Source organism: Pseudorca crassidens, chromosome 9, assembly GCF_039906515.1.
Source record: "Pseudorca crassidens isolate mPseCra1 chromosome 9, mPseCra1.hap1, whole genome shotgun sequence".
Lineage (NCBI taxonomy): Eukaryota > Metazoa > Chordata > Mammalia > Artiodactyla > Delphinidae > Pseudorca > Pseudorca crassidens.
In genome coordinates, this window is record NC_090304.1 from 9,647,706 (window position 1) to 9,675,628 (window position 27,923).

Below are 27,923 nucleotides of genomic sequence, written 5' to 3' on the forward strand. Positions count from 1 at the left end.
CTGCTTCAGCAGCACATCCACGTTCTCAAGTCCTTTCACCATCCGTGCAGCAAGGGTGGGTGGAGCCTGAGGCGTGGAGGGGCTGAGGGCCTCTCTTAAGCGGCAGAGCTGTGTCAAGAGCCCAATTCCCCTGACCTCAACTCCAGGTCTTACCCACTGAATGAGCCGCCCTCTACAGGCAGGGCGCTCCCCAGAAAAACAGGAAGTAGCGTCACCTGCCCCAACATGAAAGTAACTGAAGTGTTTCTCAGGGTTGTCCAGGGTGGCATCAGAATCACCCACTCCGTCGGCATCTCTGGGGGTGGGACCCAGGTGGCCTTGACGCACATCCCAGGAGAAAAAGCAGGTCCTATTCCTCCAGCCCATCCAGCGGCCCGAGACGGGGCCAGGGTCAGGGGCTTTCTGCAGAGAAGCGCAGTCTTCATGATACTCACAGCAGGCATGAAGGAACAGACTTTATTAATCTAGCTCTCAAACACTAGAGGCTAAAATTCAGTTGAACTCTAACAATCTATTTACAGAGTGCTGTCAGCAGACCAGGCAAGGCTGGCCCTGGGTCTTCCCCAAACACCCAACAAGCTTGGCCTCCCAACAGGCCCGAGCCGCCTTCCCCCGTAGCCCACAGAGGACGTCTATATACACTTGACCGAACCCTCAGCGACAGGATACGAGGCAGGACGGCACCAGACCAACAGAGACACAGACATACAGATACAGATGAAGGCTGAGGCTGCCCAGCAGGCCCGAGGGCCTGGCTCAGTGCTTCTTCAGGCTGTAGGCCAGGCTGCCAGGGACCCTGGTGCCCTGCAGGGGCGGCGAGCTCCACACGGCAGAGCTGGTGCGCTTATGGTAGCGGGGCTTGCTCTTCTTGAAGATGTCCTCCAAGTCCAGTGGCAGAATGGTTCCGAAGAGCTCCAGAAGGTTCGGGGGGTGGTAGTACTGGTGGATGATGGCCTGGCTAAGCTGGGTGCCTGCAGGAGGACACCAAGGGCTGGGTCACTACCCTGGGGCTCCCCCTGCCCCCCACAAAGAGCCCTCGGCGCCCTCTCCACCTCAGCATTCCTTCACCTCCTGTCAAATCAGCTCCTCTCAGGGGCCTCGTCCAGCCGCCACCCCCCCCCCACCAAACACGGATAACCTCTCACTGCGCGCTCCTACAGCTGCTCTCCAGCGACTCACGTGAGCCAGGCGCTAGGCTGAGGTCACTGCATGACCCCCCTCATCCCCACAGCCACCTCGGAGGCAGGCCCTCTACCCGCCCCGGATTACAAGGGTGAGATCTGCCCAGAGGCACACAGCTAGAGACTGGCAGAGCCGGGATTTGAAGACAAGTCCAGCTCCAGAACCAGAGCATCTGATGCCATCCTCGACTGCCTTGGTTGGCTACTCATCTCATCAGCACCACAGCCCCACGATGCCTGGTGCAGGCTGACACTGCCGGTGGCTCAGAGCCCGGCCAGCGAGGCTGAGGAGGACCCCGGGGGCGTCGGGAAGCAGAATGTGTGCCCAGCACTTGCCCTGCACCAGGCCTTCCTACGCTAACTCACTTCATCCTCGATAGCCCTTCTCAGCTGGGTGCTCTAAGCACCCCCATTCCACAGATGGGAAAACTGAGTGAGAGTTTAAGTAGGCTGGCAAAGGTCAAGGGCTCCCCGGCCGCGCTGACCCCTGCCCGCTGCCACCTCTGGAATGACTGGACGTTAAGGAGATGAAGTCGGATTCTAGTCACTGTGGGGTTCTGTACACTGTACAGAACTGTACAGAACACTGTACTGTGCAGCGCCGATCCCCTCCAGGGTTCTGGCCCTTCCTCCGGGGAGTGAGACTGCAGCCCGCCCCGCCCCCAGCTCGCCAACTCCGTAAGGCAGCCGCTGCACGCACTGGCCCTGCTCACTCCCCACAGGCCTTGCACCCAGGCCTGAGGGGCACCTTCACACTTACCCACACTCCTGTTTAGAGGCCTGTAAGCTCAGCGTCCCATCCTGCTGGGCCTCGAGTACCCCCATCCCCGTCTCCAACTCCTCCCCCAGCTGGCTGGAACCCCTTGCTGCAGCTCTGTGCGCTGCTGAAACCCCACTACTCTTAGCTCTATTCCCACCCCCACGCAGCATATTTGGGTCCCTGTGGCCTGCTGGGTGGGACCCCAAAGGGGCAGCCAGATAGAGTCTGAGGTGGAACACCCAGCACCACGCCCGCCAGCAGCCAGCTCAAATCGAATGCATCTGTTGAGAATGGAAGCGCCCAACGTCCAGGTCTGGTCCTCAGATGAGCCCGCTGGCCACAGGGCGCCCACCCTTCCCCAGGCGCATCCCAAGGCCCGATGCAGACTTGTCGGCCAACGACTCAAGCTGCCAGCCCATGGGTGCAACGGGCTCCTGACCCCCGCAGCCGCTGAGCCACCCCCTCCAGGGCTCGAAGTCACAAGGGGGGACCCGGCTCTCCTGGGGAGCTCCGGGCCCTGCACACCTCTGGCCCAGTTGGGGATGGGCTTCCGGGGATGGGCCTCGTCATCGGTGGAGTCATCGCTGTTCAGATCCATCCCGTAGTTATCCGGGTTGATCTTGGGGGGCGCCCTGTGTCCCTGTGGGGTCATTTGATACGAGGTACAAGCTGGAGACTGGAAAAGATGAACAAGGCCGTCAGCTGCCTGCCCTGCAGGCTGGTACCTCCCGCCACTGAGGAGCATGGGGCTCTGGCCACCTCCCCTCATTTCACGGGAAAAAAGAAGAAGGTTCAGGGGTCGCTTTTTAATTAAAAAAAAAAAAAAAAATCACACCATATACATGACTCCATGTCTTCTTTTTTCATGTGAAAGTATGTTGTAAACATCCTTCTAGGTTAGTGTGTCAGTGTGTGTCCTGTGACCCGCAGCAGGGCAGTTCACTGGGAACCCCAGGATTTGTAATTTAACCATGTGGTTCAGCTAACTTCCAAGTTTTCAACATCTTAAACGGTGTTGCAATGAAAACCTTATATTACATTTTGTTTGTAACAGCATTAATAGCCTAAATGCTTGTCATTAGGGACTGGTTAAAGACCTTCTGGTACCACTAACTGGAACACAGCGGTCAAAAGTAAGAGATTTACAAGCGGTGAAACAGACAGACGTCTAGGATACATTAAATGAAAGGAAAAAAACGAGAAAAAATCAAACTGCTAAATGGTATGTGTTGTGGACTAAATATTCCCCCCCAATTCCCATGTTAAATCCTAACCCACGATGTGATGGTATTTGGAGGTGGGGCCTTCGGGAGGTACTCAGGTCATGAGGGCAGAGCCCTCATGAACGGGATTAGTTCCCTTAGAAAAGAGAGCTCCCTCTCCCCTTTGGTCATGTGAGGACACAGCGAGAAGACGGCCGTCTGTGAACCAGAGGAGGGCTCCCATCAGACACTGGATCTGCCAGCGCCTTGACCCTGGACTTCCCAGTGTGTCTGTCGTTTAAGCCACCCAGTCTAGGGTAATTTGTTGTAGCAGCACGAACAGACTACGACAGTATGGGTAGTCTGTGCCCATTTACAACTACGCATATGTGTGTGTGAGGTAAAGCGTGTGTATAAAATGTATTTACACGTAAAGTATAGAAAGACAGACACCAGACTTAGACTTTCCCTCTGGGGGTACCTTTCTTTTGCTTTATATTCTTTTATAAAGTTTAGTTTCTTTTCTTTTCTCTCTCTTTTTTTTTTTTTTTACAACAAATTCTACTTTCAGAATAAAGAAGAAGATATATTTCAAATATAGTAAAAAAACAACTGGGCCAACTGTATGCTTCCACTTTCTTATGGTCCTAATGCATACAGCCTGTGCCTCCGGCTACCGAGAAGAGAATAATGAGAGCCAGGGGGCCCTCTCCACCCTGATGCCCGGGCCTCACCTGCACGTCCACGGTCACGTTCAGGCTTTTGCTGGCCGCCGCGGCCTCCCTGGCTTTCTTCTCCTGCTCCTCCTGCAGCCGCTGCTCAGCCAGGCGCTGCTGTTCTTCCTGGGACCCCGGCGGAGGGCAGGATGTCACAGACCGCGTGTGCGTTCTCCCCTCCCCCCCACCAACGCCTCGCAGCGAGGCAGGCAGGGCGGCTCCTGCACCAGGGCCCCTGGACCAGGCCTCCCAGCCCAAAGCTCAGGGCAGACCCCATGGGAGCCACAGGCCCGGCTCCCCTTTACCTTTTTCTTCTTCTCCTCCAGCTCCCTCTGCAGCCGCTCCTTCTGTAGCCGCAGGGCCTTCTCCCTCTCCTGCAGCTCCCTGAGGACCGAGCAAGAGCCTGTCAGGGTGGGAAGCTGAGGCCCGGCCCCGTTCCACCCTTGCCAGGGAAGCCAGGACCCTGGCACATGCCGCAGAGGAGGGAATGGCAGGACGGGCATGCCAGCGAAGAGCCAGCAGCTGTGCTCGCACCCAAGGGGCTAGGAGCGCTCAGCTGAGGGTCCGGGAGCACTCAGCCCCGAGGCCCGCCAAACTGGGCCCCGCGCCTCCACACCACTCAGACCTCCGTGCCTCAGTCTTGCCTGCTGTGCAATGGGGAACATAACACCTTTCCTCCAGAGCTGCCACGAGAACAAAATGAGGTCATCTGAGCTACCGCCACTCGTCCTGACCCACAGGCCAACACCCGGCCCCAAGCCTGACACGAAGCAGGGAGGGGCCGTTCACGGCTCAGAGCCACCTGCACTTACTCGCTCATGACCCTGAACAAGTCACGGAACCTCTCTGGACCTGTGTCCCCCTCCGGGAAGTGGAGCAGCTGGTACCCACGCTGCAGGTGTCTTCAGGTGAGGATTAAACAAGGAAATGTGTGGAAAGCGTGTGGCTCGGTACCCGCCCAAGCTGCCAAACGTTATACCGTCGCCACCCCCTGAAGCCCCTGGCGCTGCCCGACACACATCCAATTCTAAAGTCACATCAGCTGCCGCCCTGTGTCCCCCTCCGAGACTCCTGTCTCTGATTCTGCCCACAGGACCAGGGACCCCTTTGTGCCAAACAACACGATGGCCCTGACACAGTCAGCCCTCTGGTTGTGACCCACCTCCTCCACTGGGCCTGTAGCCACCCACAAAGACGGACACGGAAAAAAGTGCTGCCTGGTGTTTCCCAGCGGGTGGAAGCAGGAGAGAGGCCAGGCCTGGGCCTGGGCCCACCCGAGTCTACACGCACACGGGGGAGTCTGCATCTGCACACACGCATAGGATCCCACATGTCTCCTGGCCGGTGGTGACGGAGGCTTACCCTCCTCGGCATCCCCAGGACCCAGCACAACCCGGCACAGGGACTGGCCTTGGATAAACGCTTGTGGAACTAAACGTGGAATTCTCGCCTATCGCAGAGACCACTGCCTCTGCGAGGGCTCATCTGCCACGGTCCCCAGTTGCGGGGGGGGCGGACAGTCTGGAAATGGGGGGGGGCAGCCCGAGTCATCACCAGCCCCAGAGGAGCACGCGCGGTGGGCACGAGCCAGGGGTGCCGAAGGCCCTGCAATGAATCACAGCACGTGGTGGCCTGACTCTGCCACCAAAGGCCCTCAGTGGCTGCTGAGAAATGCTGGCTCGTCCTGCGGCCCCACCGCCCCCTTATGTCAGCTGAGAAAAGAATGAACCAAAGGGCTCAGCTCATCCGGTTGGAAGCAGAACAGAGACACAATCCCGAGCGACCCTGCCCGTTACTCCTTGAATCTCCAGCAGCCAACACACCACGTCTGGAGCCAGGAAGAAAGCCTGTCCTTCTTTTCCAAACTCCCGAGTGAAGGCAGGAGCTGCGTCTGGGTGACGGCTACATCTGTGTGTCAGCCACACGCGCACAGGAGGACGGCTGATGTGACAGCGAGGCGCCAAAGTCACCTGGGCGCCGGGCCTCCGCGACGCCTCACCTCTCGGCCTGCAGCCGCTCCAGCTCGCGCTGCTCCGCCAGCCTCTTGGCCTCGGCCGCCTTCCGCAGCCGCTCCTGCTCTTCCTCCCTCCTCCTCTGCAGCAGCTCCTGGTGGCGCCTCTCCTCCTCCTCCTGTGACCAGAGAGCAAGGTCAGGGTTCGCAGGCCAGCTCGGGCTGGAGAGGCAAGAGCGGGTCTGGGAGGGAGGAAGGGGGGGTGGGGGGAGGAGCAGCTGGCCGGAGGGCCTGTCCTTCCCAGAAGCTCCTCTCGTATCAAGAACAGCAGGGGCCGACTTCCCTGGTGGCGCAGTGGTTGAGAATCCATCTGCCAATGCAGGGGACACGGGTTCGAGCCCTGGTCCGGGAAGATCCCACATGCGCGGAGCAACTAAAGCCTGTGCAGCACAACTACTGAGCCTGCGAGCCACAACTACTGAGCCCACACGCCACAACTACTGAGGCTGTGTGCCACAACTGCTGAAGCCCATGCACCTAGACCCTGTGCTCCGCAACAAGAGAAGCCACCGCAATGAGAAGCCCATGCACTGCAATGAAGAGTAGCCCCCGCTCGCCGCAACTAGAGAAAGCCCGCGTGCAGCAACGAAGACCCAACGCAGCCAAAAATTTAGAGAAATAAATATAAATAAATAAATTAAAAAAAATAACAGCAGGGGCTGAGCCCAGGGACACCCCATACGAGGCTCCACCCACAAGGACCACGGCAACCGGCCTGAGGCGCGTCTTGCGACAACTTCTTTTGCTGCAGCGGCAGATTTAGTAGTTAAGGGTACAGACTGGACGAAGCCAAACTCGTGAGCTGGGTGACACGAGGCGAGTCACAGAAGCCTTCTGGCCTCGGTTTTACCCTCATTGATAAAATGGGGACAACAGTCACGCCCACGCCTCCTAAGACTGCTGAGTTTATACACATGACGCACTTAGAACAGTGCCTGGCACAATGTAAATACTCCATAAATCTTAGCCATTAGTCTTATGACCCCCTAATGCCAGATCTGTGTTCCCTAGAGTCGTAAGACCGACAGTTCCCAGGAAGAGGTGGGCCCGTCATCTTAGAGTCAGAACGTTTAATCCTCGCAACAACCCTATCGAGTAGATACCACTGCTACCTGAAGGAACCAAAGCACAGAGAGGCCAAATAACCCACCCAGGGTCACACAGCTAATAGATGGCAGAACTGAGATTGGAAGTCTGGCTCCAGAGTCCGCGCACTTAACCCTCAAACTGCTGCCTCTACAGAAAACACAGGGCGGGTCCCCGTCCCCGTCCCCACCTCCATGGCCTTCGTGAAACCTCCTTGTGAGCTCAAGGCAGCAAGACCCACCAAGATCAACCCGACGCAGGGGGTGAGCCCAGCGGCCCAGGGGCGCGGAGGCAGTGCCGGCCTCCTGCTGCGTGAGCCCGGCGTGCGTACCTGCTGCAGCCACCTGAGCCTCCGCGCCTCGTCCTCCTGCCTCCTGCGCGCCTCCACCTCCCCCATCTTCTTGGCCGCTGCCTTCTTCTTGGCCTTCTCCTCGGCCAGCCGCTCCTCCTTGGCCTGCGGAGCCCACCCACAGACGCCCATTGGAGCAGCCCCCCGCCACTCAGCCGTACAGGGTGGGGCGCAGTACGCAGCAGGGCAGATACTCCATGTCCCTGGGGCCCCGGCTAGCTCCCCACAGCCCGGGGAAGGGGGCACCCGGGAGCCAGACCTGCCAGGAGCGCAGGGCTGTGCTCGGTCCCGGGCAGACCTTCCACCCTCCACGTGGCTCAGAACAGACCCCACGGACGGCCACGAGAGGGATATAGGGCATCAAACCCGTAACTTCCCGACGGGTCCAGTCCTAACCCTCGGGCCACCCAGTGTGACGGGCCTGGGTCCCGCCAGGGCCCAGCCCGCGGAAGCTGCTACCCACAGCCCGAAGCCTGCACCTTCTCCGTCTTCTCGTCGATCTGAGCAAACTTCTGCTCGATCTGCTTCTTCTTCTCCTCCTTCATCTGCTCCACCCGTTCCCGGGCCTGCAGCACCTTACGGAGGCGCTCCTCACGCTTCCTGCGGGCACAGGGTGGTCACGGGGGCGCAGCAAGGCCGGGGGAGCCGGAGAGGGGGGCGGGCACTTACAGCTTCACCTCCTCCAGCCGGCGCCGCTTGTCCTCCTCCACCTTCTGCCTGCGGAGCTGCTCGGCCTCCTCCTTCCGCCGCAGGTTCTCCAGGCGTTGCCGCTCCTTCGCCTGGGGGGGGTGGCGGTGGGGGAGTGAGGGCAGCCCCGCGCTGGGCCAGGACGACCCCAAAGGCCTCCCAAGGGCCTGAGTCACGAGTGCCCTCACCTGAGCCCTGCCAAGGTGTGGGCAACACAAAAGTAAGGCTCAAGACTGGATGATTCAGATTGATCTGCTGAACCAACTAGTACTTTTCTCGTTTTTTTTTTTTTTTTGCAGTACGCGGGCCTCTCACTGTTGTGGCCTCTCCCGTTGCGGAGCACAGGCTCCGGACGCGCAGGCTCAGCGGCCATGGCTCACGGGCCCAGCCGCTCCGCGGCATGTGGGATCTTCCCGGACCAGGGCACGAACCTGCGTTCCCTGCATCGGCAGGCGGACTCTCAACCACTGCGCCACCAGGGAAGCCCCCAACTAGTACTTTTAAAAAGTTGTTTTTGAAATTATTATATAGCCACATCACAAGAAGTTTGGAAAATAAAGGAAAAAAATGCCATCCCTAATCTACTTCACCAGCCTATAGTAACCTCTGTTAGCGGAGGTTATAACTATATAAAAAGTTATATTTGATAAAAGAGTTAAGAATGAGGGACTTCCCTGGTGGTGCAGTGGCTGAGAATCTGCCTGCCAATGCAGGGGACACGGGTTCAAGCCCTGGTCCGGGAAGATCCCACACGCCGCAGAGCGGCTGGGCCCGTTCGCCACAACTACCGAGCCTGCCCTCTAGAGCCCGCGAGCCACAACTACTGACCCCGCGTGCCTAAAGCCTGTGCTCTGCAACAAGAGGAGCCATCGCAATGAGAAGCCCACGCACCGCAAGGAAGAGTAGCCCCTGCTCGCCACAAGTAGAAAATGCCCGCATGCAACAACAAAGATCCAACGCAGCCAAAAGTAATAATAAGAAGAAAAAAAGAACCAGATTGGGAAGGGACAGAAAGGCAGCTTTGAAAGTTATGGTTAATGTTCTATTTAAGGGGATGGATGGGTACACATGTGTTAATTTTTTATTATTATGCTTTATAACTTTTACGAGTGTATACACACACACACACACACACACACACACACACAGTGTATCGACTCTTTCCTAACAGCTGAAAAAAAAAGAAAATACTGTCAAATGCTAACAGAGGTTACTATATAGGCTGGTGACACTGATTAGGGATGGCATTTTTTCCCCTTCATTTTCCAAACTTCTTGTGATACGGCTACATACAAATTTCAAAAACAACTTTTTAAAAGTCCTAGTTGCTTCAGCAGATCGATGCTGGTACCCTCCTCCTCCACAGGCCCAGAAAGCCCCAGGGGCATGGCCATAGCAGTAGGCAACCAGCAGGACAGGTGGGGCCTCCAAGCCCTCCCTGGCCAAGGACGAGACTGGTGCTTTACCAGTAACGGTCAGGGGATAAGGGTAGAGGCCGGGACCTGGACTAGAGGCCCACCCCTCACCCCAGCCTGGCTCCCATCAGACACCGCCTCTGGGCTAAGCCACCACCGGCCTTACTGCCCATTTCTCCTTGGCCACTGACCTTGACTACAGATTTCCCACCTAGAAATCTGGCCCCGAGGTAATACCATCCTAAAGACGGAGAGAAGGGCTCCGGTTCTGGGTGAGATGGAGTGGACACTCCCATCTGTCTCTCCCACTACATGTGGTGTATAACCTAACAGAATGCACGGAGCAGTTATTTGAGGCCTCTGCAAGGTAAACAGCCGCAGGCAGACTGGGGAAGGAGGCCAAGCTTTGAAGCGTCACCGAACCAGCAGTGAGCTGAATGCTTTTTTTTCCCTCCAGCACTAACTCAGTGAAGCCTGAGACCCCAAAGAGATCACCGAGGTGCTGACAGAAGTCCGGGAAGAGCCCTCTGGTTCTGACTCAAAACACTATGTTTTTTTCCCTCTTTTCTCCCTTCTCTCATGCTCTGGCCCACAAGCAATCCTGTGGCAACGGGGACAGCAGCAGTTACTGGAACCTGCAGAGTCAAAACTCAAGGAGGAGAACCTTCCATGCCACACTATGGAGCTGTGATCCCAAAATGCTGGGAAACACTGTTGCCTTTCTTTCTGTCTCCCAGCTGGAGGCCCTCCACGTGGTTAGGGGAGCACACAGCAGAGCAGAAGAACTAAGGCCCCAGCTTCCTGGCTGGGGGGCAGAAAGGGGGAGCCCCAGAGAAGAGGAAAGTACTGGATAGATTGAGAAAGTAATACCATAAGGTTTTTATGAACTCCCGGGCGCAGCACCAAACTGGAGATGTTTGGATTAGACCCGAACTATCACACCTGAAACTTTGAGAACTAAACTCACAGGTCACCTGCCAGATCCCAGACGGACCGCTGACTGGCACACCCACGACAGATCCAAAGAGCACGGTAAAGGCTTTGAAATCTGAATGGACGTTGGAACCACAGGCCACAGAAAGCAGGTTGGAACCACAGCCAGAACCAGTGGGTTACTGCCAAAGCAAACTATCAACAGTCTCCATAAGATTTAAACAAGACCCAGAGTCTCCTAACATCATATTCAAAATGTGCAGGTTGCAATCCAGAATTACTAAGCATACAAGGACCAGGAAAATCTCAACTCCCACGGGAAAAGGCAATCAACAGACACCAATGCCAAGAGGTCCGGTTGGAATTCTCTGACAAAAATGCCCCAACAAAAAAATCACAGCACTCTTAAGACAACTGGAAAAACAGAAAATCTCAGCAACTAGAAGATCTAAAGAAGAAGCAAATGGCGATTTGGAACTAAAAATACAATAACTGAAAAAAAAAAAATTCAGTGGACAGATCCAAGAGCAGAATGGAGAAAACATGAAGATAAATCAAAATTTAGCCAATCTAAACACAGAGAGAAAATATACGGAAGAAAAATTAACAGAGCCTGAGGGAACTGTGAGATGACAACAAAAGTTCTATGAGGACTTCCCTGGTGGCCTAGTGGTTAGGATTCTGGGCTTTCACTGCGGTGGCCTGGGTTTAATCCCTGGTTGGGGAAGATCCTGCAAGCCGTGTGGTGTGGAAAAAAAAAAAAAAAAGTCTATGAAATACTGAAAAAAAACCCAAAACCTTGAAGAAATAATGGCTGAAGATGTCCAGCTTTGCTGAAAGATATAAATCTACAGATTCAAGAAGGTCATCAAAACCCAAACAGGATAAACCCAAGGAAACCCATGTCCAGCCACAAAAGAATCAAACTGCTAAAAACTTAATATTAAAACAAAGGAAAAAAAAATCTAAAAAGTAGGCACCAGAAGAAAAAAGACACATTATCTATCAGGGAGCAATGATTTGAATGACTGGGGATTTCTCATCAGAAAGTTTGGAGGCCAGACGGAAGGAGCACATTTTAAGATTGCTAAAAGGAAAGAACTGTTAATCCGGAACTCTACCTATATTCAGTGAAAATATCCTTCAGAAATGAAGGGAAATAAACTTTCTCAAATAAAGGAAAACTAAAGAATTTGTTGCCAGCAGACTTCTCAAAGAATTGCTAAAGGAAGTTTTTCAGACAGAAGAGAAATAATACCAGAAGGAAAGGTGAAGCTTCAAGAATGAAGAACAGAAATGACAAATATCTGGGTAAATATCAAGACTTCTTTTCCTCTTGAGTTTCTTTAAAATGTTTGACAGTTGAAAGCAGAAATTATTCTGCTGGAGTCATCAATGTATGGAGATGGAATATGTAAGACAAGGATCACACACAGTGGGAAGTCAAGGCATCTATAGGTGGTAAGGTTTCTACATTCCAATTCAACTGATAAGATCCTGATGCTTGGGCTTCCCTGGTGGCGCAGTGGTTGAGAGTCCGCCTGCCGATGCAGGGGACAAGGGTTCGTGCCCCGGTCCAGGAAGATCCCACATGCCGCGGAGCGGCTAGGCCCGTGAGCCATGGCCGCTGAACCTGCGCGTCTGGAGCCTGTGCTCCGCAGTGGGAGAGGCCACAACAGTGAGAGGCCCGCATAATGCAAAAAAAAAAAAAGAAAAGATACTGATGCTAAAGTAATTGTGAAAGTTAAGTATGTAATGCCTCAAAACAACCATTAAAAACCCTAAAAATGATATAGTCCGAATCGCAAGAGACAAATTAAAATGGAATACTAAAAAACGTCAAGGGACCCCAAAAAAGGCAAGAAAGGGGAGACAGAAGGAAAAAACAAAGGTAACAGCCAATAATAATAAAACAGTAGATGTAAATTGAAACATACCACTAAATATATCAAACACTGTTAGATTTTAAAAAGAAACAAAACCACCACCCTGACTCAACTGTATGCTGTCTACAAGAAACTGAATTCAAGTGTAATGACTGAGTTCAGAAGCGTTATGCTGACTAAGCCAATCTCAAGAGGTCACCTGTCGTATGATTACACTCACGTGACATTCTCAAAAAGACAAAACTATAGTGATGAAGAGCACGCGGTAGGGGTGGGGGAGGGAGTCTTGTGGGGTGATGGAACCGCTCTGCATCCCAACTGCTGTAGTGGTTACATAAACCTATGCTTTCACAAAGGATAGATTTCACTGTATGATAATTTTTAACATAAATTTTACTGTAAAATGTTTTTTAATATAAAATTTTTTTTTTTAAAGATGGAAAGAGAAATGGAGAGAGATGATCATGAGTCATAGAAGCCAAGCTGGGGTAGGAAGCCAGGCTGGAGGAGGATGCTGGCCTTTGGGAGGACCCCTCAGGGAGGGAGCAGGTGGCCTTGTGCTCTCCAACCACACGGACCCAGGGAAACCCAGCAAGAGGCCACACCGCCCGCTGGCCTATGAGGAAAGCACCTGGGAAACAAAGGCCACGTGGCACCCAGAGCGCTCGCCACCCTCTCGTCCTGCCCCCAGATTCCTACTCTCAGCAGGGCTCAGCAAAACAGGCTTTTGTCCTGAAGCTTGACTATTAGGATTTCCCAGCCCAGGTCAGAGCATTTATCCTGTTGCACTGTGAATTTTATAGAAGAAAACAAGAGTTTCTTCGGTCGTAGAATCCGTGCTTCCTCTGCCCCAACCTTGGAAGGTGGGCTGCTCCCCAGGGGCCACCATCAAGCCCAAAGCAGTGGGTGGGAGGGATCCAAAAGCTTGTGCAGCCCCTTCTGCCTCCAGGGGTCTCAAATGAGCAGCCTCTGCCATCCATCAAACAACCACTTCATGCCGATCCCCGTGCTGGGTGCTTGACACTCGCTACTGCTCCCTGGTTCATCCAATCTCCCTGAATGAACCTCTGTCTCCACACTTTGTAGCCAAGGAAATTTAGGCCCAAAGGTTAGGAAACCAGTCCAATGCCACAGCGACCTACCTAGGTAGGTCCCCTGGCCTCCTGAGGACTGTCCCACCCGCGCAGATGTCGCATGCAGGGACCTGGGCTCCCCAGAGCAGGAAAGGGCAGCTTCCTGAACCTCTTGGTCATTCCTGCAAGGCCCCGGTCAGTCTGGGTGGGGCACAGGTAATTCCTTGTAGGAGGAAAAAGTCCAAGGCTGGTTCACGGCTGTGGGCCCAGGTGCCTAGTAGGGCCCTGGCACAAAGACAGGTACATAAGAACCACACAGCCTGCTTGCTGGCATGTTGGATGGCACGCCATGGCCCTGTCCACCCAGATGGGACCAGCCTTCTTGCAGGAGAGGCCAGTTCAGGACCTGCCTGTCCAGCTGCTGGGCAGCCTCTTGATCTGTCAAGCTCCACGGCAGTGCTCCTGGGGCCCTAAGACCCCTGGCTGGAGGCAGAAGCCCTCCAGCCAGAAGCTGGCACTTTGAAGGTGGCCTTCAAAGTGCCAGCAGACACTAAAGGACTCGGGGGATGCAACCTTGCAGCTGCTCGGGAGACCCTGGGAGCTGGGACTGCGGGCCGAGCAGGTCCCAGGCCCCCATGGCTCCTTGCACGCAGCCGGTGGTCCAGCTCAGCTCTGGGGTATCTGAGAAGAGAACAGCTTCTGTGGCCTTCTTTCTGGAGGATGGCACTGACAGTTCCACCGTTACCCAGCAGACCCAGATCTCCTTTCCCCACTGCCCCACCCCTCAAGGCAGCAGCTTAGGTCTGCGATCCTGTAAATCTCGACCTGGGATCAGAGATGCCTCGTCTATTCTCTTTGCAGCCCCAGACCCTGAGGGCAAGCCCGGCACCGGGGAGGTGGGAGGGACGTGGCTGGGGGGGAACACTGCAAGATGTGGCCCTGGTGACCCATCGCAGGTCACACCCCCTCTGCTTCCTCCTGCCTGGGGACCACACCCCCTCTCATCCTCCTGGGCAGGCTCTGCAGAGGGAGGACATCGGCTCCAGAACTGCAGGGCCGGCGAGCCAGCCAGCCAGCAACTCTAGCTCACCTCCCACCTCCCGGCCCCCTTAACGCTCCCACTGATGATGTTAGTGCCTCTACAAGTGCTGTCAGTTTTGCAGGGACAGGGCTACGGCGGGTAAGTGCTGGGTGGAGCTAGGTTACAGGACAGGGAAAGGCTTTACTTACAACAAAGCTGCACTGTGGAGGAGAGGAGACAAGGAAAAAGCCAGAGTTAATGCCAGGTGGAGGGCATCCTGGAAAGCAGGCCGCCCTCCTGAAGACGCCAGTGAGTCTGCTTGGGGCCTGCGCCCTCTCCCAGCGCCACCACTCCTCTCACGTCACCCAGGCCTCATCCCCAAGTCAGCGTCCACGTGAGTCCCTCACCTTAACTACTCAGGCCGCCGGGAGGGAACGGGGGCGGTGCCTGGGGATGGATGGCCACGGCGGTGGCCAGCCAGGCCAATTCTGCCACTTCCCAGCCCCGGATCCCAGACCCTGAGCCGGTCGAGCCTCTAGGCTGCGGTGCAGAGCCCAAGGAGTCAGGACAGTCCTCAGATGTCGAGGTAGCCCAGGGCCACAGAGGCTCAAGCTGGTTCTTGACCAGTGCCAGGTCACACCCGCCTCAGCCCAGGCCCCCGCTGCTCCCAGCAGCCTGGGGACATGCTGCAGCCTTCAGCCAGGCCGCCCTCACCTTGGGGTCCACACGCAGGGGAGTGTTGCGCTTCATGAAGGATTTCACGCTGCTGTGAGGGGTCGAGGTCGGGGTCATGAGCGTCTGGTTCCTCTGCACGGTGTGCAGGAAGGTCCGGAGGGGCCGCACCACCTGCAGAGGGACCAGGGTCAGAGCCCGTGGGCGGGGCAGGGGGCGGAGGGAGGGCAGACGCACACTCACCTTGCTGGCGGGACAGGGCGGGGAAGGGGTCTTGCTCCTGGGGGGCTGCAGCTCTTCATCCTCCAGCTGCTGCTCTTCATCCAGCTCACTCACGGCCTGCTTGTAGCTGCGCTTCCTCCTGCCGGCGTGCGGGCGCAGCAGTGTCACAGGGCCCGCCCTCGCGTCCCCCCCAGCGCCCCATCACGCCCCAGAAAAGGTCCCCCTTGCGAATGGAACTGGGCCCAGCCCCCGGGACTCCAGATTGAAAGGCACTGCAGAGGTGGGGTCTCCCTGACCAACCCTCTGCCGCCCAGTCAGAGGAAGGGGAGTGACCAGTCCAAGGTCACACGGCCAGGACACAGGAGGATGGGGGTCTGGGATCCCGTGGCCCACCCCCAGGTCAGGCTCCTCCCACAGCCTGAAGCCACCTCTGTTATTAAGTGAGAGCGCCAGTCCCCACCCCTGCTGAGAGGACACGGAGGTCCCTGACCATACGCCCACCCTTCCCGAGGGAGGACTCAAGGTTCGTGCCCCTCTGGGCCCCTCAAAATGGTCGCCTGCACACGCCTTCCCGCATGCGAACCTGACACTCTGAGGCGGCTCCTTGGGGCCATCTGCTTGGTCAGTCTTGGCCTCTGTGGAGAAAGCGGTTTCAGGGGGGCGATCGGGAGAGCACGGAGGAGTCAGGGGAACGCGCCCACCGGCAGTGGCCGTGGCAGGGGCGAGGCTCTCTTCCCGGCAGACCCCAGGGTAGCCAGGAGCAGAAGCATCAGGCTTAGCACTGCCCGGCCGTGACCCCTCTGTGGACGCGCAGAGCTGGCACGCGGCCCGCAGCCCGCAGATCCCTCGCCCCCAGGCCTGGCCTCTGGGGCGAGAACAGCAGGACAGTCCCATCGAGGTGGCCCTAACCACATCCCACCCACCTCTAACACTGAGAGCCGGGGGCAGAAACCTACACAAGCTGCAAGCTCTAACAGGCCCCTTGAGCGGCTTCGAAATCCCACTCCTCCCGGCCCTTTCAGCTGGGGCTGGCACGGGGGCGGGGCCTCCTGAGCAGGGTCAACATGTGGGGTGCGGGTCTGTACGTTTCAATTCGCCGCCAGGAGGAAGCGCCGATCTCTCCCCCGGCTCTCCAACACTCTTTACTCCAAAGGGTCCCGGCAGCCCCTGGGGCCTATGGGGCTGGCATGGCCATTGTGCTAACCCCGTCCAGCAGCTGGGGGAGCCGTGTGCAAGCTCTCATGGCTACAGTGCTCCTCCCACCAGGGAGATGCAGGCCAGGCCCCAGAGCCCACAGCTCTCACGCCCTTTAGCCAGGAGACCCACAGAGGAGAGAAGTGAGCCAGCGACAGAGACAGAACACGAGGCCAGGTGTTCACACCCCAGGACACAGTTCCTCCTGTCCCCCCTGGAGTGAGGCTCCAGGCCTTGACCTGGCACGTTCACAGTTAACGCCCCAATTCAGGTCCCACCCCCAGCTTCCTGCACCAACCAGCCATGGCCACCCAGTGGCACTCAGCAGTGGCTCCAGCCAAAAGGTGGGAGATGAAACGTGCAGACTCGAAGGAGATCGCTGCACCCTGGGTCTCACTTTCCCTCGGCCTATCAGCCCAGAAAACCGCGCTTGCCTCTCCTCCAAGAGAAAGTCAGGCCGAGGCTACCACGGCCTGCGTGGCCCTGACGGTCTGTAGGTCAGGAGACTCACCCGGACGCCCTTCAGAGGGCGTTCCCTGGCCGCCGGCTGCAGGCTGCGAGCCGGGCGTGCTAAGGGCGATCTTGGTGGTACTGCGGAGCTGCAAGGCGCTGCCACTGTTCTTGGGGACCTAAGGGAAGAGCTATGGCTTTAGGGGTCTGCACATGGGACTCGCAGGCCCGCCCCTCCCTGGCCTGCCCATCTCACCTCCAGCTCAGCTGCCTCCTCTGGCTCAGCTTCCTTGCTGGGCTCCTCCGCCGTGGGGCTGGAAGCAGAGCAGGGGGCACTGTGGGAGCCGCCCAGCCCAAGCCTCCCCGCAGAAGCCCCTCCCCTACGCCCTGGGGTAGCGACCTAGGAGGGACGGGAGGATGGGCAGCCGGAGCCAGTGGCCCCGTGGTTTAAGTCTGCGGCCTGGGCAGACGAGCAGTGCCGGCTTCTGAATTTGGCTTCGCCTGTATTCCACCAGGGCCTTGATTCAGGAGGTCGGCCCTTTCCCAGCTCCGTCTCGACCCTTTGGGCCTGAATGAGCCACGTCTCTTTTGAGGCCCGTTCTCCATTCTCCGCCGGCAAAGTCACCGGTCTCCCCGTCCCAAGCACTGCCCCTCTGCTCCAGAGCAGGGAGGCCTGGTGGTGGTGGAATAGTTTTAGTGACGGCAGGACATGGCCTCCAGGAAAAGGAGCGCTGGCTCAAAGCAGCGCTGGGGTGTAAGCCTGGAGCAGCAAGCACCCCACCAACCCCCATGCCACCCACCCCAGTCTGAACTGGCTCCTCACGGCTGCACTGGCTCATCCACAGGCCTCTGGATTTGACAAAGCAATGAAGCCCAGGCCCCAGGGTAAGGCTTGGAGGGGTCAAGGCGAGGCCAGGACTGACAAGCGATGTTGACAAGCAATTTGGGAAGACCTGACACCCGGGTGGCACTGCCTGGTAAGACTGGGGCAGGGGCAGGGGGCAGCGGGGGGCAGCCCAGGGGCAGTCCCTGTGATGAGGGAAGGCTCGAGCACAGGAAACGCCTCCACCTGTGGGGCTCACCTAGAAAGGGCCCCCCGTGTGCCCTGCCCAGCCCTGGGAAGGTCCCCAAGCCCTAGAACTGAACTCACCTCACTTTCTGAGGCACCTCGACATTCAGGAGCCTCTCCAGGTAACTGTGGCCTGACAGGAAAACAAAGGAACAAGAGATGCCCTCAGAATCAGCCAGGTGCCCCTCCAAGAGGTCCAGGGAACCAGGCTCTGATGGGGGCTCCACCACTTCTCATCTGCAGCCAGACCCTCTCCACCTGCCGATCCCTCTCGACCCCGCAGACCTCTCCCCCTTCCCTGGGTGCAGATCCCTGCCGTCAGCACTCCCTCAACTCCTAACACCGTCAACAGAGCTGCTGGCTTGATGTCTCCTGCTACCCCCTAGAGGGTAACATGCCCATCTGAGGGCGCGTCTTGGCTCCTTCACTGGGCTGGGAGTTTCCTAGGAAGAGGGACAATGGCCAGCTCCGAGCCTCCAACTCCCAGCCCAGGCCAGCACAAAGCAGCTTATTCATTCAACAAACATACGTCGAGGGTCTATACCATGCACAGGCCCTGGGGACCCAATGGAGAGCAAACCAGACTGGGCCACGACCTGGTCTAGATAATCATCAGATAATCCTGTAACCGACATGTGACATGTGCCATGACAGAAACGAGCAGAGGACTTGAAAAGCCTATAATGGGAAGCCGAGCTGGTCTGGAGGCTGGGACGTAAAGGATAAGAAGGTAAGAAGGTCGCAAAGGAGGAAGGGGAGGGAGGAGGATGTCCTGGACAGTGTACTCTGGGGTTCTTGAAGTCGAGTGCCCAAGAGGACCCTTTTGGGGGACCCACGAGGTCCTAACTATTTCCACCATAACACCAAAATGTTATCTTCCCTTTTCATGGTGTTGAGATTTGCCCTGAGAGAGTGAAAGCAATGGAGGTAAAGTACGAAGCCTGGGTACCAAACTGCACCCCACACTCGGGACGGAAACGTCTGGTTTCACTTAAGAATGTCCTTGGTGAAGGAATGAAAACTATTAATTTTATTAAATCTAAACTTAAGTACATGTCTTTCTAATACACTATGTGATAAAGCAGGAAGTATGCAAAAATGCCCTTGGGCTGCCTAGCCAAGTCTCTGAAAAGCACGGGGGTCTGAGGTCTCAGCTGAACTGGTCCCTTTTTTAACAGAATGCTGTTTTTAAGTCAAAGAACAACTGACAAACTACGGCTAATCAAGCTTGGGTATTTGGCAGACATTTTCTTAAAAATGAACAAAGGGGGCTTCCCTGGTGGCGCAGTGGTTGAGAGTCCGCCTGCCGATGCAGGGGACGCGGGTTCGTGCCCCGGTCTGGGAGGATCCCACGTGCCGCGGAGCGGCTGGGCCCGTGAGCCATGGCCGCTGGGCCTGTGCGTCCGGAGCCTGTGCTCCGCAACGGGGGAGGCCACAGCAGTGAGAGGCTCACATACCACAAAAAAAAAAAAAAGAACAAAGGGAGTCTGTCCCTTCAAATAAAACGAACAGTATTTGTTGCCAAGAATAAAAAACTGAGCCCACAAAAAAGCCAAAAATAGAATTTTGGACCTTGTATCCACCACCATGAACTTCATAGCTTCCCAATACCTAAAGATGTTTCTGATGAGACCAGAAAGCAAATGTGCTCCTTTAAAAAAATACATAATGAAGTGTGTCGACATCTGGAAGATGTGCATGACGCCACATATTTGTGAGTTCGCACAAATTATCTGGAAAAAAAAAAGAATATGCACCATTATCTGAAAAGGCTTTTGAAGTACTCTGCCCTGTTCCAACTACGTATCTGTGTAAGGCCAGACTTTCTTCACATACTTGAACCCAAGCAACACAATGCAACAGAGTGAATGCAGAACCCAGCTGTCTTCTTTTAAGCCACACATGGATGGGATCTGCAAACTGCAGAATAACGCCAGTCTCCTCATCACATTTTTGTTTGGAAAACAGTTATTTTTTCTTAAAAAAAAAAAAACCAACAAAAATAAACACAACTAACCTTAACAGGTAATTGGCTTGTTACTTTTACATTAAAGTATTAAATAATACTTTTAATATCAAAACAGTAAGTAGTATTAATATAAAAAATAAAATATTAATGAATATTAAGAATTTTTTAATCCTTCAAGTTAATTTCTAATACAGTAACTGTCAATAGATAGCGTCCTCATAATCAAAAGCTCTTTGGGGTCCTCAATAATTTTGAAATCTGGAAGCAGGGGCTGAGGCCAAAAGTTGAGAGGTGCCAGTCTAGGCAGAAGGAACAGCATCTGCAAAGGCCATGAGGCAGGAAAGAGCAGGCTTTGCTGGGCACAGAAGAAGCCTGGCTCGGCTGGAGCATCTGGGCCACAGGTGCGTGGCCAGAGGTTTAAGGCTGAGGGAGCCGAGGCCGGAAGCAGGGACCTTCCTGGGGTGAGGCAGGCAGGCCTGGAGGTGTGGGAGGGCCAGCTCCCACCTGAGGGGTCTGTAGCCAAGAGACAGCTCACATCCCCTGCCTCCCATCCCAGCTCAGGGCTCGCTGATGAGGGGGCAGAAGGGTGAGAAGATGCCCATGTGACCGCACAACTATTCCACCAGCGCAAAGACTGCTCTGGAATGTTAAGTACCACCTGCATGCCATTCAGGCTTCAGAACAGGTCTGGGGGCAGGGAGGAGGCCTGGAAGGGGGTCGAGGGGCACCACACTGGCTCCAGAGGCTCCCCCGAGGCCCCAGGCCTGTTATGGGTGTCACTGGCGGTCCTCTCTCCCCGGCTCACCTCCCCGCTCCCCTGCTGCAGGTGCTTCCTTCCCCTCCCACAGTAACAAGTTACACTCAAATCCTGATATCAAGGGCTGCTTCTGGGGTAACCCAAACTAAAATCCAACCTCTGAGTTGCCCACCCAGCCAAGCCCCAGGGCCTGGGTGTCAGGAAGGACTCCAGGAAGCCCCCTCTCCCCTCCCTGCTCCACACCCTTGAGCGCCCCGGAGGGTCACCCAGGCCACACCTCCACTGAGCTTCAGGGACCCAGGCCATCTGCAGTTTTATCATCCAGTTTTGTTTTGATTTAGATGGACTGAGCTGTACCATAGCCAAGCACTAAGATGGGTCCTCTACCCACATTCAAGGCAGGTGTTCTTACCATTTAACACATGGGGAAACTGAGGTTCGGAGAAGGGTGTGCCCCAGGCCCCCCAGGCTCTGTGTGACTCCAAGGCTTAACCACTGTGTTTGACTGGCTTCCTTCCACAGGACTGGGTCAAAGGCGAATCAAATCAGAAGCCCACCCGTGTGCAGGGCAGGGGGCCGAGCAAACGGACTGGCTTAAGAAGAGCTTCTGGATGTCTGACCAGAAGCATGGGGAGGGCCTCTAGGGTCTCTCCCCAAACCTCCCTCTAGAGTTCCAGGCTTGCCCGCCCCCTTGGGCCCCTGCCCAGGATCAGATTCACACCTGAGGAAATCTCGAAGGCAGGGCAGAATCACTGGGGCCCTTCTGAGAATCCAAAAATGAACAGTGTGCCAGACCGCATGTCTGCACAGGCCCCCGACTGTGTGTCCTTGAGCCCCAGGCCCTGGAGCAAACCCTTCCCCAGGCGGGGAAGAAACCGGGCCCAGGGAGGTGCCCTCACCTGCCTGACAAGCCCGCCCTGTGGCTTTCCACCTGGCCTCCTCAGCAAGCAGCCACCATCCCAGAAGGGACGAAACATGTGGGGCTCTTCCCAATTTACAGACTTGGTAGCCTCCTTAAGCCTCAGTTTAAATGTACAGCTGGGGCCAGACCGAACAGTTACGTTAACAGGAGGTGGCCCACAAACATGGTGGATCTAAGCGAGCCTCCACAGGAAGGAAGGGGAACACGCGGGCCCTGGGGAAGAGGCCCAGGTTCAAGCTCAGCATGGCATTAACCGCAGGGACACTGCGGCCAACGGCCCCGGACCTCAGTTTCCTCATTTGTAAAACAAGAGCGTGGGACCAGATCTGCCCTGTCCAACGTGGTAGCCACTAGGTACGTGCGGCAACTTAAATCTGAACTATGTAAAATGTAATAAAACTAAAAATTCAGTTCCTCGATCAAACGAGCCACATTCTGAGGGCTCAACAGCCATTCGTGGCTAGCTAGTGGCTACAGTATAGGACGGCACAGATCTGGAACACTTACGCCACCGCAGAAAGTTCTGTGGACAGCTCCTTGCTAAATGGTCCCCAGAGCCCCTCTGGCTGAGCCAGGCATGAAGGACCACCCTCCGCAGCCTTGCCCAGAGCTGAGCCCCAGACTCACAGATGATGCGGGCGGAGGCGGCTGGCTCTTTGGTGGCCTTCCTGGCAATCCTTCTGCTTGATCTTCGGACGGTGCTCTCCTCTTTGGAAACCAGGGAGTAATTCTGGGCCAGCGAGACCTGGGGACCCGGGGAGGACGGGGCGATCAGGCTGCGCCGCACTGACCTGCGGTCCACACGGGAGCCCGTGGGTGTGGAGAAGTTATCCGGCAGGATGGGAGCCAGCACCCGCTCCCGCCACGGGGAGGCCGGAGAGCTGGGCGAGTCCTGCGGGCCTGGGGAGGTCGCGGCAATCCTGAGCTTGGAGGCGGACCTTCCTGCTCCAACCCCTCGGCCCTTGGGGTCCTGGGGTGTAGTTATCAGGGAGCTCACGGTGACAGACTCCAGTCTCCCGGTCTCTGGCTTCTGGGGTGTAGAGTCCTCCTCCGAGGTCAAGGTGATCTGGGAGGCCAGAGCAGCGGCCGGACCCGGGGTAGGGGGTGGAGCCTGGGCAGACTGGAGCTGGCTGAGGTGCTGCTCAGCGCTCCGGCGCTCGCTGATGCCAATCTCCACCATGGGTACCAGCTGGCACTGGGCCGGGCTCTCCTTGGGCTTCTCGGTCAGCACCGGGGGAGACTCAGGGGTGGGCGAAGGCGTGGCTGCCGTGGAGGTTGCTGCAGCTGCGGCCGCAGCACGGGTCACCCGCCGCAGGACGGAGCCGTTCTCCCCCACCACTGTGGCCAGCTTCTCCACCTTGTCCTTGCTGCGGAGGTGCCGGGAGCTCCGATGGCTGCTCCGCGTCTTTCTGCGGGACAACCTGCTGGAGGAGGTGGAGCAGAAGCTGAGATGACCCAGCAGGGCGGGGAGGCTCCCCAAAATTCCAGCTGCAGGCACCGGCCTCCCCAGGAGCCGCCAGCTCAAGTGGAGTCTGAAGCGGAGGGCTAGGAGGCAGAAGACCGGGGTTCTGGTCCAGGCTCTGCTGCCTCTAGCCGTGACACCCCGGCTGCCCGTCTCTGGGCCTCAGTCTCCCTATCTGTAAATTGGGATGATGCCTGTCCTCTCAGAACCACTGGGAAGATTAAACTCCCCTAAACGTCCCACTGACCGGGGTCACACTGGGCCAAGCACCTTGCTGGAGGCATTGCTCATGCTGTCGCCTAAACCACCAGACAGCCCTGAGAGGCAGGGACCATTATCCTCACTTTAGACTCCAGAAACTTGAGGCTTAGAGACGTGGAAAATTAACCCAAGGACATACAGTTGCTAAGGGGCAGAGCTGGGGTGTGCACCCAAGACCACCTGACCCCCAAGACCCAGCCTCTTTCCCCTGGTGCTTTGCAGCCCATGGTCGTTACCAGGGTAGTTATAACCAGCACAGCAACAGGGGGTTAGGGAACAGCGCCCGGTCTACACCTCTGGTCACTCTCCCCCAAGCAGAAGGTCAGGTTCTCTTGCTTCTCCTACCTCTGGAAGGAGAGGCCCAGATCAAACACCATCCCCACCTCCAACACACACAAGCTCTGGACTCCACGGCCTCGGGTCACGCTTCATTTCCCCTTGGCGGCTCCTCATGTCAGTTAATACCTGCGAATCAAGCTCTCCACGTGGGCCCCAAGCCTCCGGCCCCTCCTACCTTCTCCGGACGGGGTCTCTGTTTTCATCCTGAACATAAGAAATCCGTCTCTTTTTCCGTCGGTTCTTCTGAGAAGGTGTTTTGGGCATCAGCTCGGGCTCCTTGCTGAATTCTCTGTTTGGGACAAAGAGGGTGATGTTCGAGGCTGCCTGGAAACCATGGGTCCCCCTTCCCCACCCAGCCCGACCCTTGCCCCCTTCCTGGCAGTGCCTGGTCAAGCTGGGGTGACCAGCACCAAGCGAGCTCTCCAAGGCTGCACGTGAGTCACCGCAGGCACTCAGGGCTCCGCCCCCCCCCCCCCCCACGACATGGCAGGGGAGCAAGGTTGCCAGGCAGCCCCACCCTCTGAGGTGCAGCCCAGCACTTCTCCCCCTGCTTCCCATCACCCTAGCCCTGAGCATCCCGTGCACTCAGCAGGGACCGCTGGCAGCCTGTCTGTTCTGCCTGTCAGGTGGGGAAGCGGCCCTTGCTGGGGCCTCAGGCAGCCCCGGGTCCGTCCCTCCCGCACCTGGTGAACATGCGCTCGGCCTCCTCCTCGATCTCCTCCAGCCACACCATGTCCTTATTGTCCACGTTGCAGACAAACTCCATGAGCTTCTGGTCACAGAGCTCCAGCAGGTGAATGGGCCCTGGGGCTGTCGTCCCCATGATGGCTCTGTCTGGAGAAAGCAGAGATAAGAGGCATGAGGGCTGGAATCTTCACACTCTTCAATGCCGCCCCATCCCCACCCCACACAGCACGTTGTCCCCAGAAGCCCACAATGACCAGCCAATTGTGGTGTCAATGGACCTCCTTACAAATGGCCGTCTCTGGGGCTTAAAAGGACAGGGCACGGCCAACTGCCTTCCTGGATCAGGAGAAACTGTGGTCCCACCAGGTAGGACCCCTTGACCTGCCCAAAGGCCTGCTCTTACCCTCCTAAGGGCTCCTCTCCTACTGTCGGAGGGTGAGTTACCCACGAGCTGACCCCAGGCATCAGGCCAGAGAACATCAAATCCAACTGCCTCTTCGGGAGGCCAGTGGCTGGAAGGGGTTCTGCGTCCCAAAGTCGTGGGTAAGAAAGCGGGGTCTACAGACAGGCTCTTCTCTAAGGGGCCCTACAACCCTCTCCCTTGAGCTGAAATGCCCTTGAGACGCATGAGGGAGCACGAGGGGAGCGGATAAGCAATGTCTTGTTTTTAGGAAAACTTGTAGAAATATCAGGCAGTGGAAAATACAAAATTAGTTTTCTCTTAATTTCCTTTAAAAAAATTTTTTATTGAAGTGTAGTTGATTTACCATGCTGTGTCAGCTTCAGGTGTATGGCAAAGTGATTCAGTTATACATATATATTTATTGTTTTTAAGATTCCTTTTTATTACAGGTTATTACAAGATATTGAGCACAGTTCCCTGTGCTATACAGTAGGTTATCTACTTTATATATAGCAGTGTGTATATCTTAATCCCAAACTCCTAATTTACCCCTTCCCCCTCTTCCCCCTTGGTAACTGTATTTGTTCTATGTCTTCACTTAATTTCTTAAAAAACTAGGAACTCAAAAAAGCAAACAAATAAACAAACAAAAACAAAAAAACAACTGGCAACTCAGATATTCTCCTCAAAACTCAGTTATAAAATCATCACCAAAGCCCCAGGCAAGGAAGAAGTGTTCTATTCTGGTCATAGCAGGGGCTCAATAAATATCCCGACTGGTAGAGTGAATGAAAGAACAAATGAATGGGTGACAGTCGTTAGCCACAATAACAGACTGCATGTCTCATGCCATGGCAGTAACCCACCACCCTGATCTACAACTTCAAAACCCAGAACCACGCATAGCTCAGCCTCCCACCTGAGATGGGAACTCCTGGAAGGAGGGGCTCAGTCACTCCTTACAGAGCGTAATGCCAGGTCCTGTTGCAGCCTCACAGGACCTCCTGGGGGCTGATTTCCAGGGCACACGAGCCTTTGTTCCTTGAGCAAGCTCTGCCCTCTGTCTGGAACCTTCTGTCTCCTATTTTGTGCAGCTCATTCCTCAGCACTTGGCTCTCAGCAACTCAGGGAGGACCTGACCACCAGCTACCATCCTATCCATCAATTTCAATTCTCCGCATGGCACTTGGGTGACTGTATCTGTTTGCTTGCTGCCTGTCTCTGACCACTAAGCGTTTGTTCCCTGAGGACAAGCCTTTGTCTGTCTTGCTCGCAGCTTTGAAAGCCCAGAGTATGGCACAGTGCCTGGCACAAAAGGGATACTTGTTAAATGAATTCATCCATCTATCAACTCTATACCTAGAAATAAACATTCTACAGGTACTCCCACCCCAACACATACACACGTACAGGGACACCAAATGAAGTCATTCTACACAGGTTAGGGCATGCCTTACTCATCCAGAGGCCTACTCCTAGATGCCAAAGGCAGCTCTCATCGGGGCAGGGCCAATCGGGCAGGACTGCAGAGGCTTTGGGCAGAGACAGCTCTGCAGCCAGCCAGTCACCGACACAGCCTCTCGGCTGCCATCCTTCTGGATCCCCCCAGTCCCTCTGTCCCAGAGCTCAGTCAGCCCTGGCTAAGGGCAGGAACACAGTTTGAGGCTAGGAAAGAGAAAAATGTTAAAGGAAGACAAAACACTTTGTTGCTATGGAAATCAACAACTTGCTCTTTTTTTTTCAAGTATTTGTTCAAAATGGCAAAATGGGCGAAAGCTTCTTTCACAAAGTGCAAAAAGGTGTTTGGGCTTCTTCCACGAGGAAGTTTGGTTTCAGCAGCCTCAGCCTGGGTATTTAAAAAGGGTCATTGTCATTAGATCAGAGGTGACCCTGTGAAAGGAGGGATCAGTGTAAGAATGAGGGTCCTGGGAAAAGCAGCAAAAATCTCTTCAACCCCTGCAAGAACCTCGGCACAAACCCAGAGCACCCTACATCCCACCAAGGGTGAAGGGTGCTTGTTCACTTTCGTCTCCCAATACTTCTCTCACATCATACACCAGACGAGGGCCCCACGGCCCTCCTTCACAATACCTGTTCTTTTGAGGGTGCAGGAAGTCGGGCACCTAACTGTGACCTCGCCTCAGCAAAGAAGGGTCACAACAGTTGCTTTCTTTAAAGAGTCCTACTCCGTGCTTGGACGGAGCATCATCTCATTTAACTCTCACCACAACCTCAAGGAGACCCTCGTGCAGATGAGCAAATTGAGGCAAAGAGAAGTTAAGTCAAGGGCAAGGCCTGGATGTAAACTGTGCTCTTAACCACAAGCTTTGCCGCCTACTCCATTTCAACCTCGGGAAGGCAGGGGCCAAGTTCTGGCTCTGGGCGCCCCAGAGAAGGCCACTGTCAGTGAACGTGCTTGGGAAATGACAAGATCAGGGGTAGCAGTGGACTCCAGAAATGGTCACTTTAAAATGTTGCTCAGCCGATGGGGGAGGTGTTGAGCGAGAGTTAACTGTACAGAAATGCCATCTGGCATAATTCCGTCACACAACCCGGTCGGTGTGCGCTTCCTGCGCGTCCAGATCAACAAAGGGCCTCCTGGGCACAAAAGAAGGTGCTAGGCACCGGGAGGGGGAAGGGACGGGGTTATTCTCTAGGATGGAGGGTGGGGGTCATCTCTGGCCCCAGGACCAAGGCAGGTCACCTCGTCACTTGGAAGAGGTGATCCATCCACTGCCCGGCCGCAACGGGGGGTAGAGGGTCACGCCCCCGGTCCGGGGCTGGAGGAAGGGGTAACAAATCGCTAACTACCCCCCCACCCCCGCCGGCCGCCCGCGCGCACTCACTCGACTGCACCGCGTCTCCTAAGTGCTGCTCCGATCCAAGTCCGACGACCTTCCCAGCACAAATCTCAGCCCGCCCAAGTCCCACCGCTCCCGGCCTCCAAAGCTCGCGGCTGCAAGGAAGCAACGGGGCGGTGCAGCGCGGGCCAAACCTACGATTTTCAAAACTGAAGGCTCGACCAATCCCCGGCAAGTTTGTCTGTGCGGCTGCAGAAACCTAAGCCAATCAAGTAAAAGGAAGCACCAGTCCGGCCATCTATTGGCTACTTGGATTGGCAATCTGCGGGACTAAGAGGCGGGGAAAGGAAGCTTTGAAACTTTAACCCGAACAGCTTCCGGGAACGGCGGCGCGC

General features: G+C 55.9%; 1 protein-coding gene across 3 annotated transcripts; it reads right to left on the reverse strand.

Annotated features, from left to right (window-relative positions):
- Positions 1–440: 440 nt before the first annotated feature.
- On the reverse strand, positions 441–27,716 carry INCENP (inner centromere protein). Of its 3 annotated transcripts, none has more exons than XM_067748706.1 (18): positions 27,574–27,716; positions 24,321–24,471; positions 23,813–23,926; positions 22,203–22,999; positions 18,009–18,060; positions 17,115–17,172; positions 16,920–17,037; positions 15,798–15,849; positions 15,236–15,353; positions 15,035–15,166; positions 7,975–8,084; positions 7,785–7,905; positions 7,288–7,410; positions 5,859–5,989; positions 4,165–4,243; positions 3,878–3,985; positions 2,467–2,617; positions 441–971 (listed from the first exon to the last, which is right to left on the reverse strand). In XM_067748706.1, the coding sequence occupies exons 2-18, from the start codon at positions 24,458–24,460 to the stop codon at positions 757–759; spliced, it is 2,619 nt and encodes an 872-aa protein (XP_067604807.1). In that variant the 5' UTR covers positions 24,461–24,471; positions 27,574–27,716; the 3' UTR covers positions 441–756. The 3 variants fall into 3 exon arrangements, with proteins under 3 accessions (XP_067604807.1, XP_067604805.1, XP_067604804.1); XM_067748704.1 differs by lacking the exon at positions 27,574–27,716 and adding an exon at positions 26,185–26,481 and having other exon boundaries at positions 22,203–22,996; XM_067748703.1 differs by lacking the exon at positions 27,574–27,716 and adding an exon at positions 26,185–26,481.
- Between the last annotated feature and the right edge of the window lie 207 nt (positions 27,717–27,923).

What these genes read in the sequence shown, in the direction of transcription:
- INCENP (XM_067748703.1), bottom strand. An exon ending in CGGCTGGAGGAGGTGAAGCT is followed by an intron (nt 7,906 to 7,974) that starts GTAAGTGCCCGC and finishes CTGTGCCCGCAG; the next exon opens with GAAGCGTGAGGAGCGCCTCC. An exon ending in GGCTCAGGTGGCTGCAGCAG is followed by an intron (nt 5,990 to 7,287) that starts GTACGCACGCCG and finishes CTCTGGTCACAG; the next exon opens with GAGGAGGAGGAGAGGCGCCA.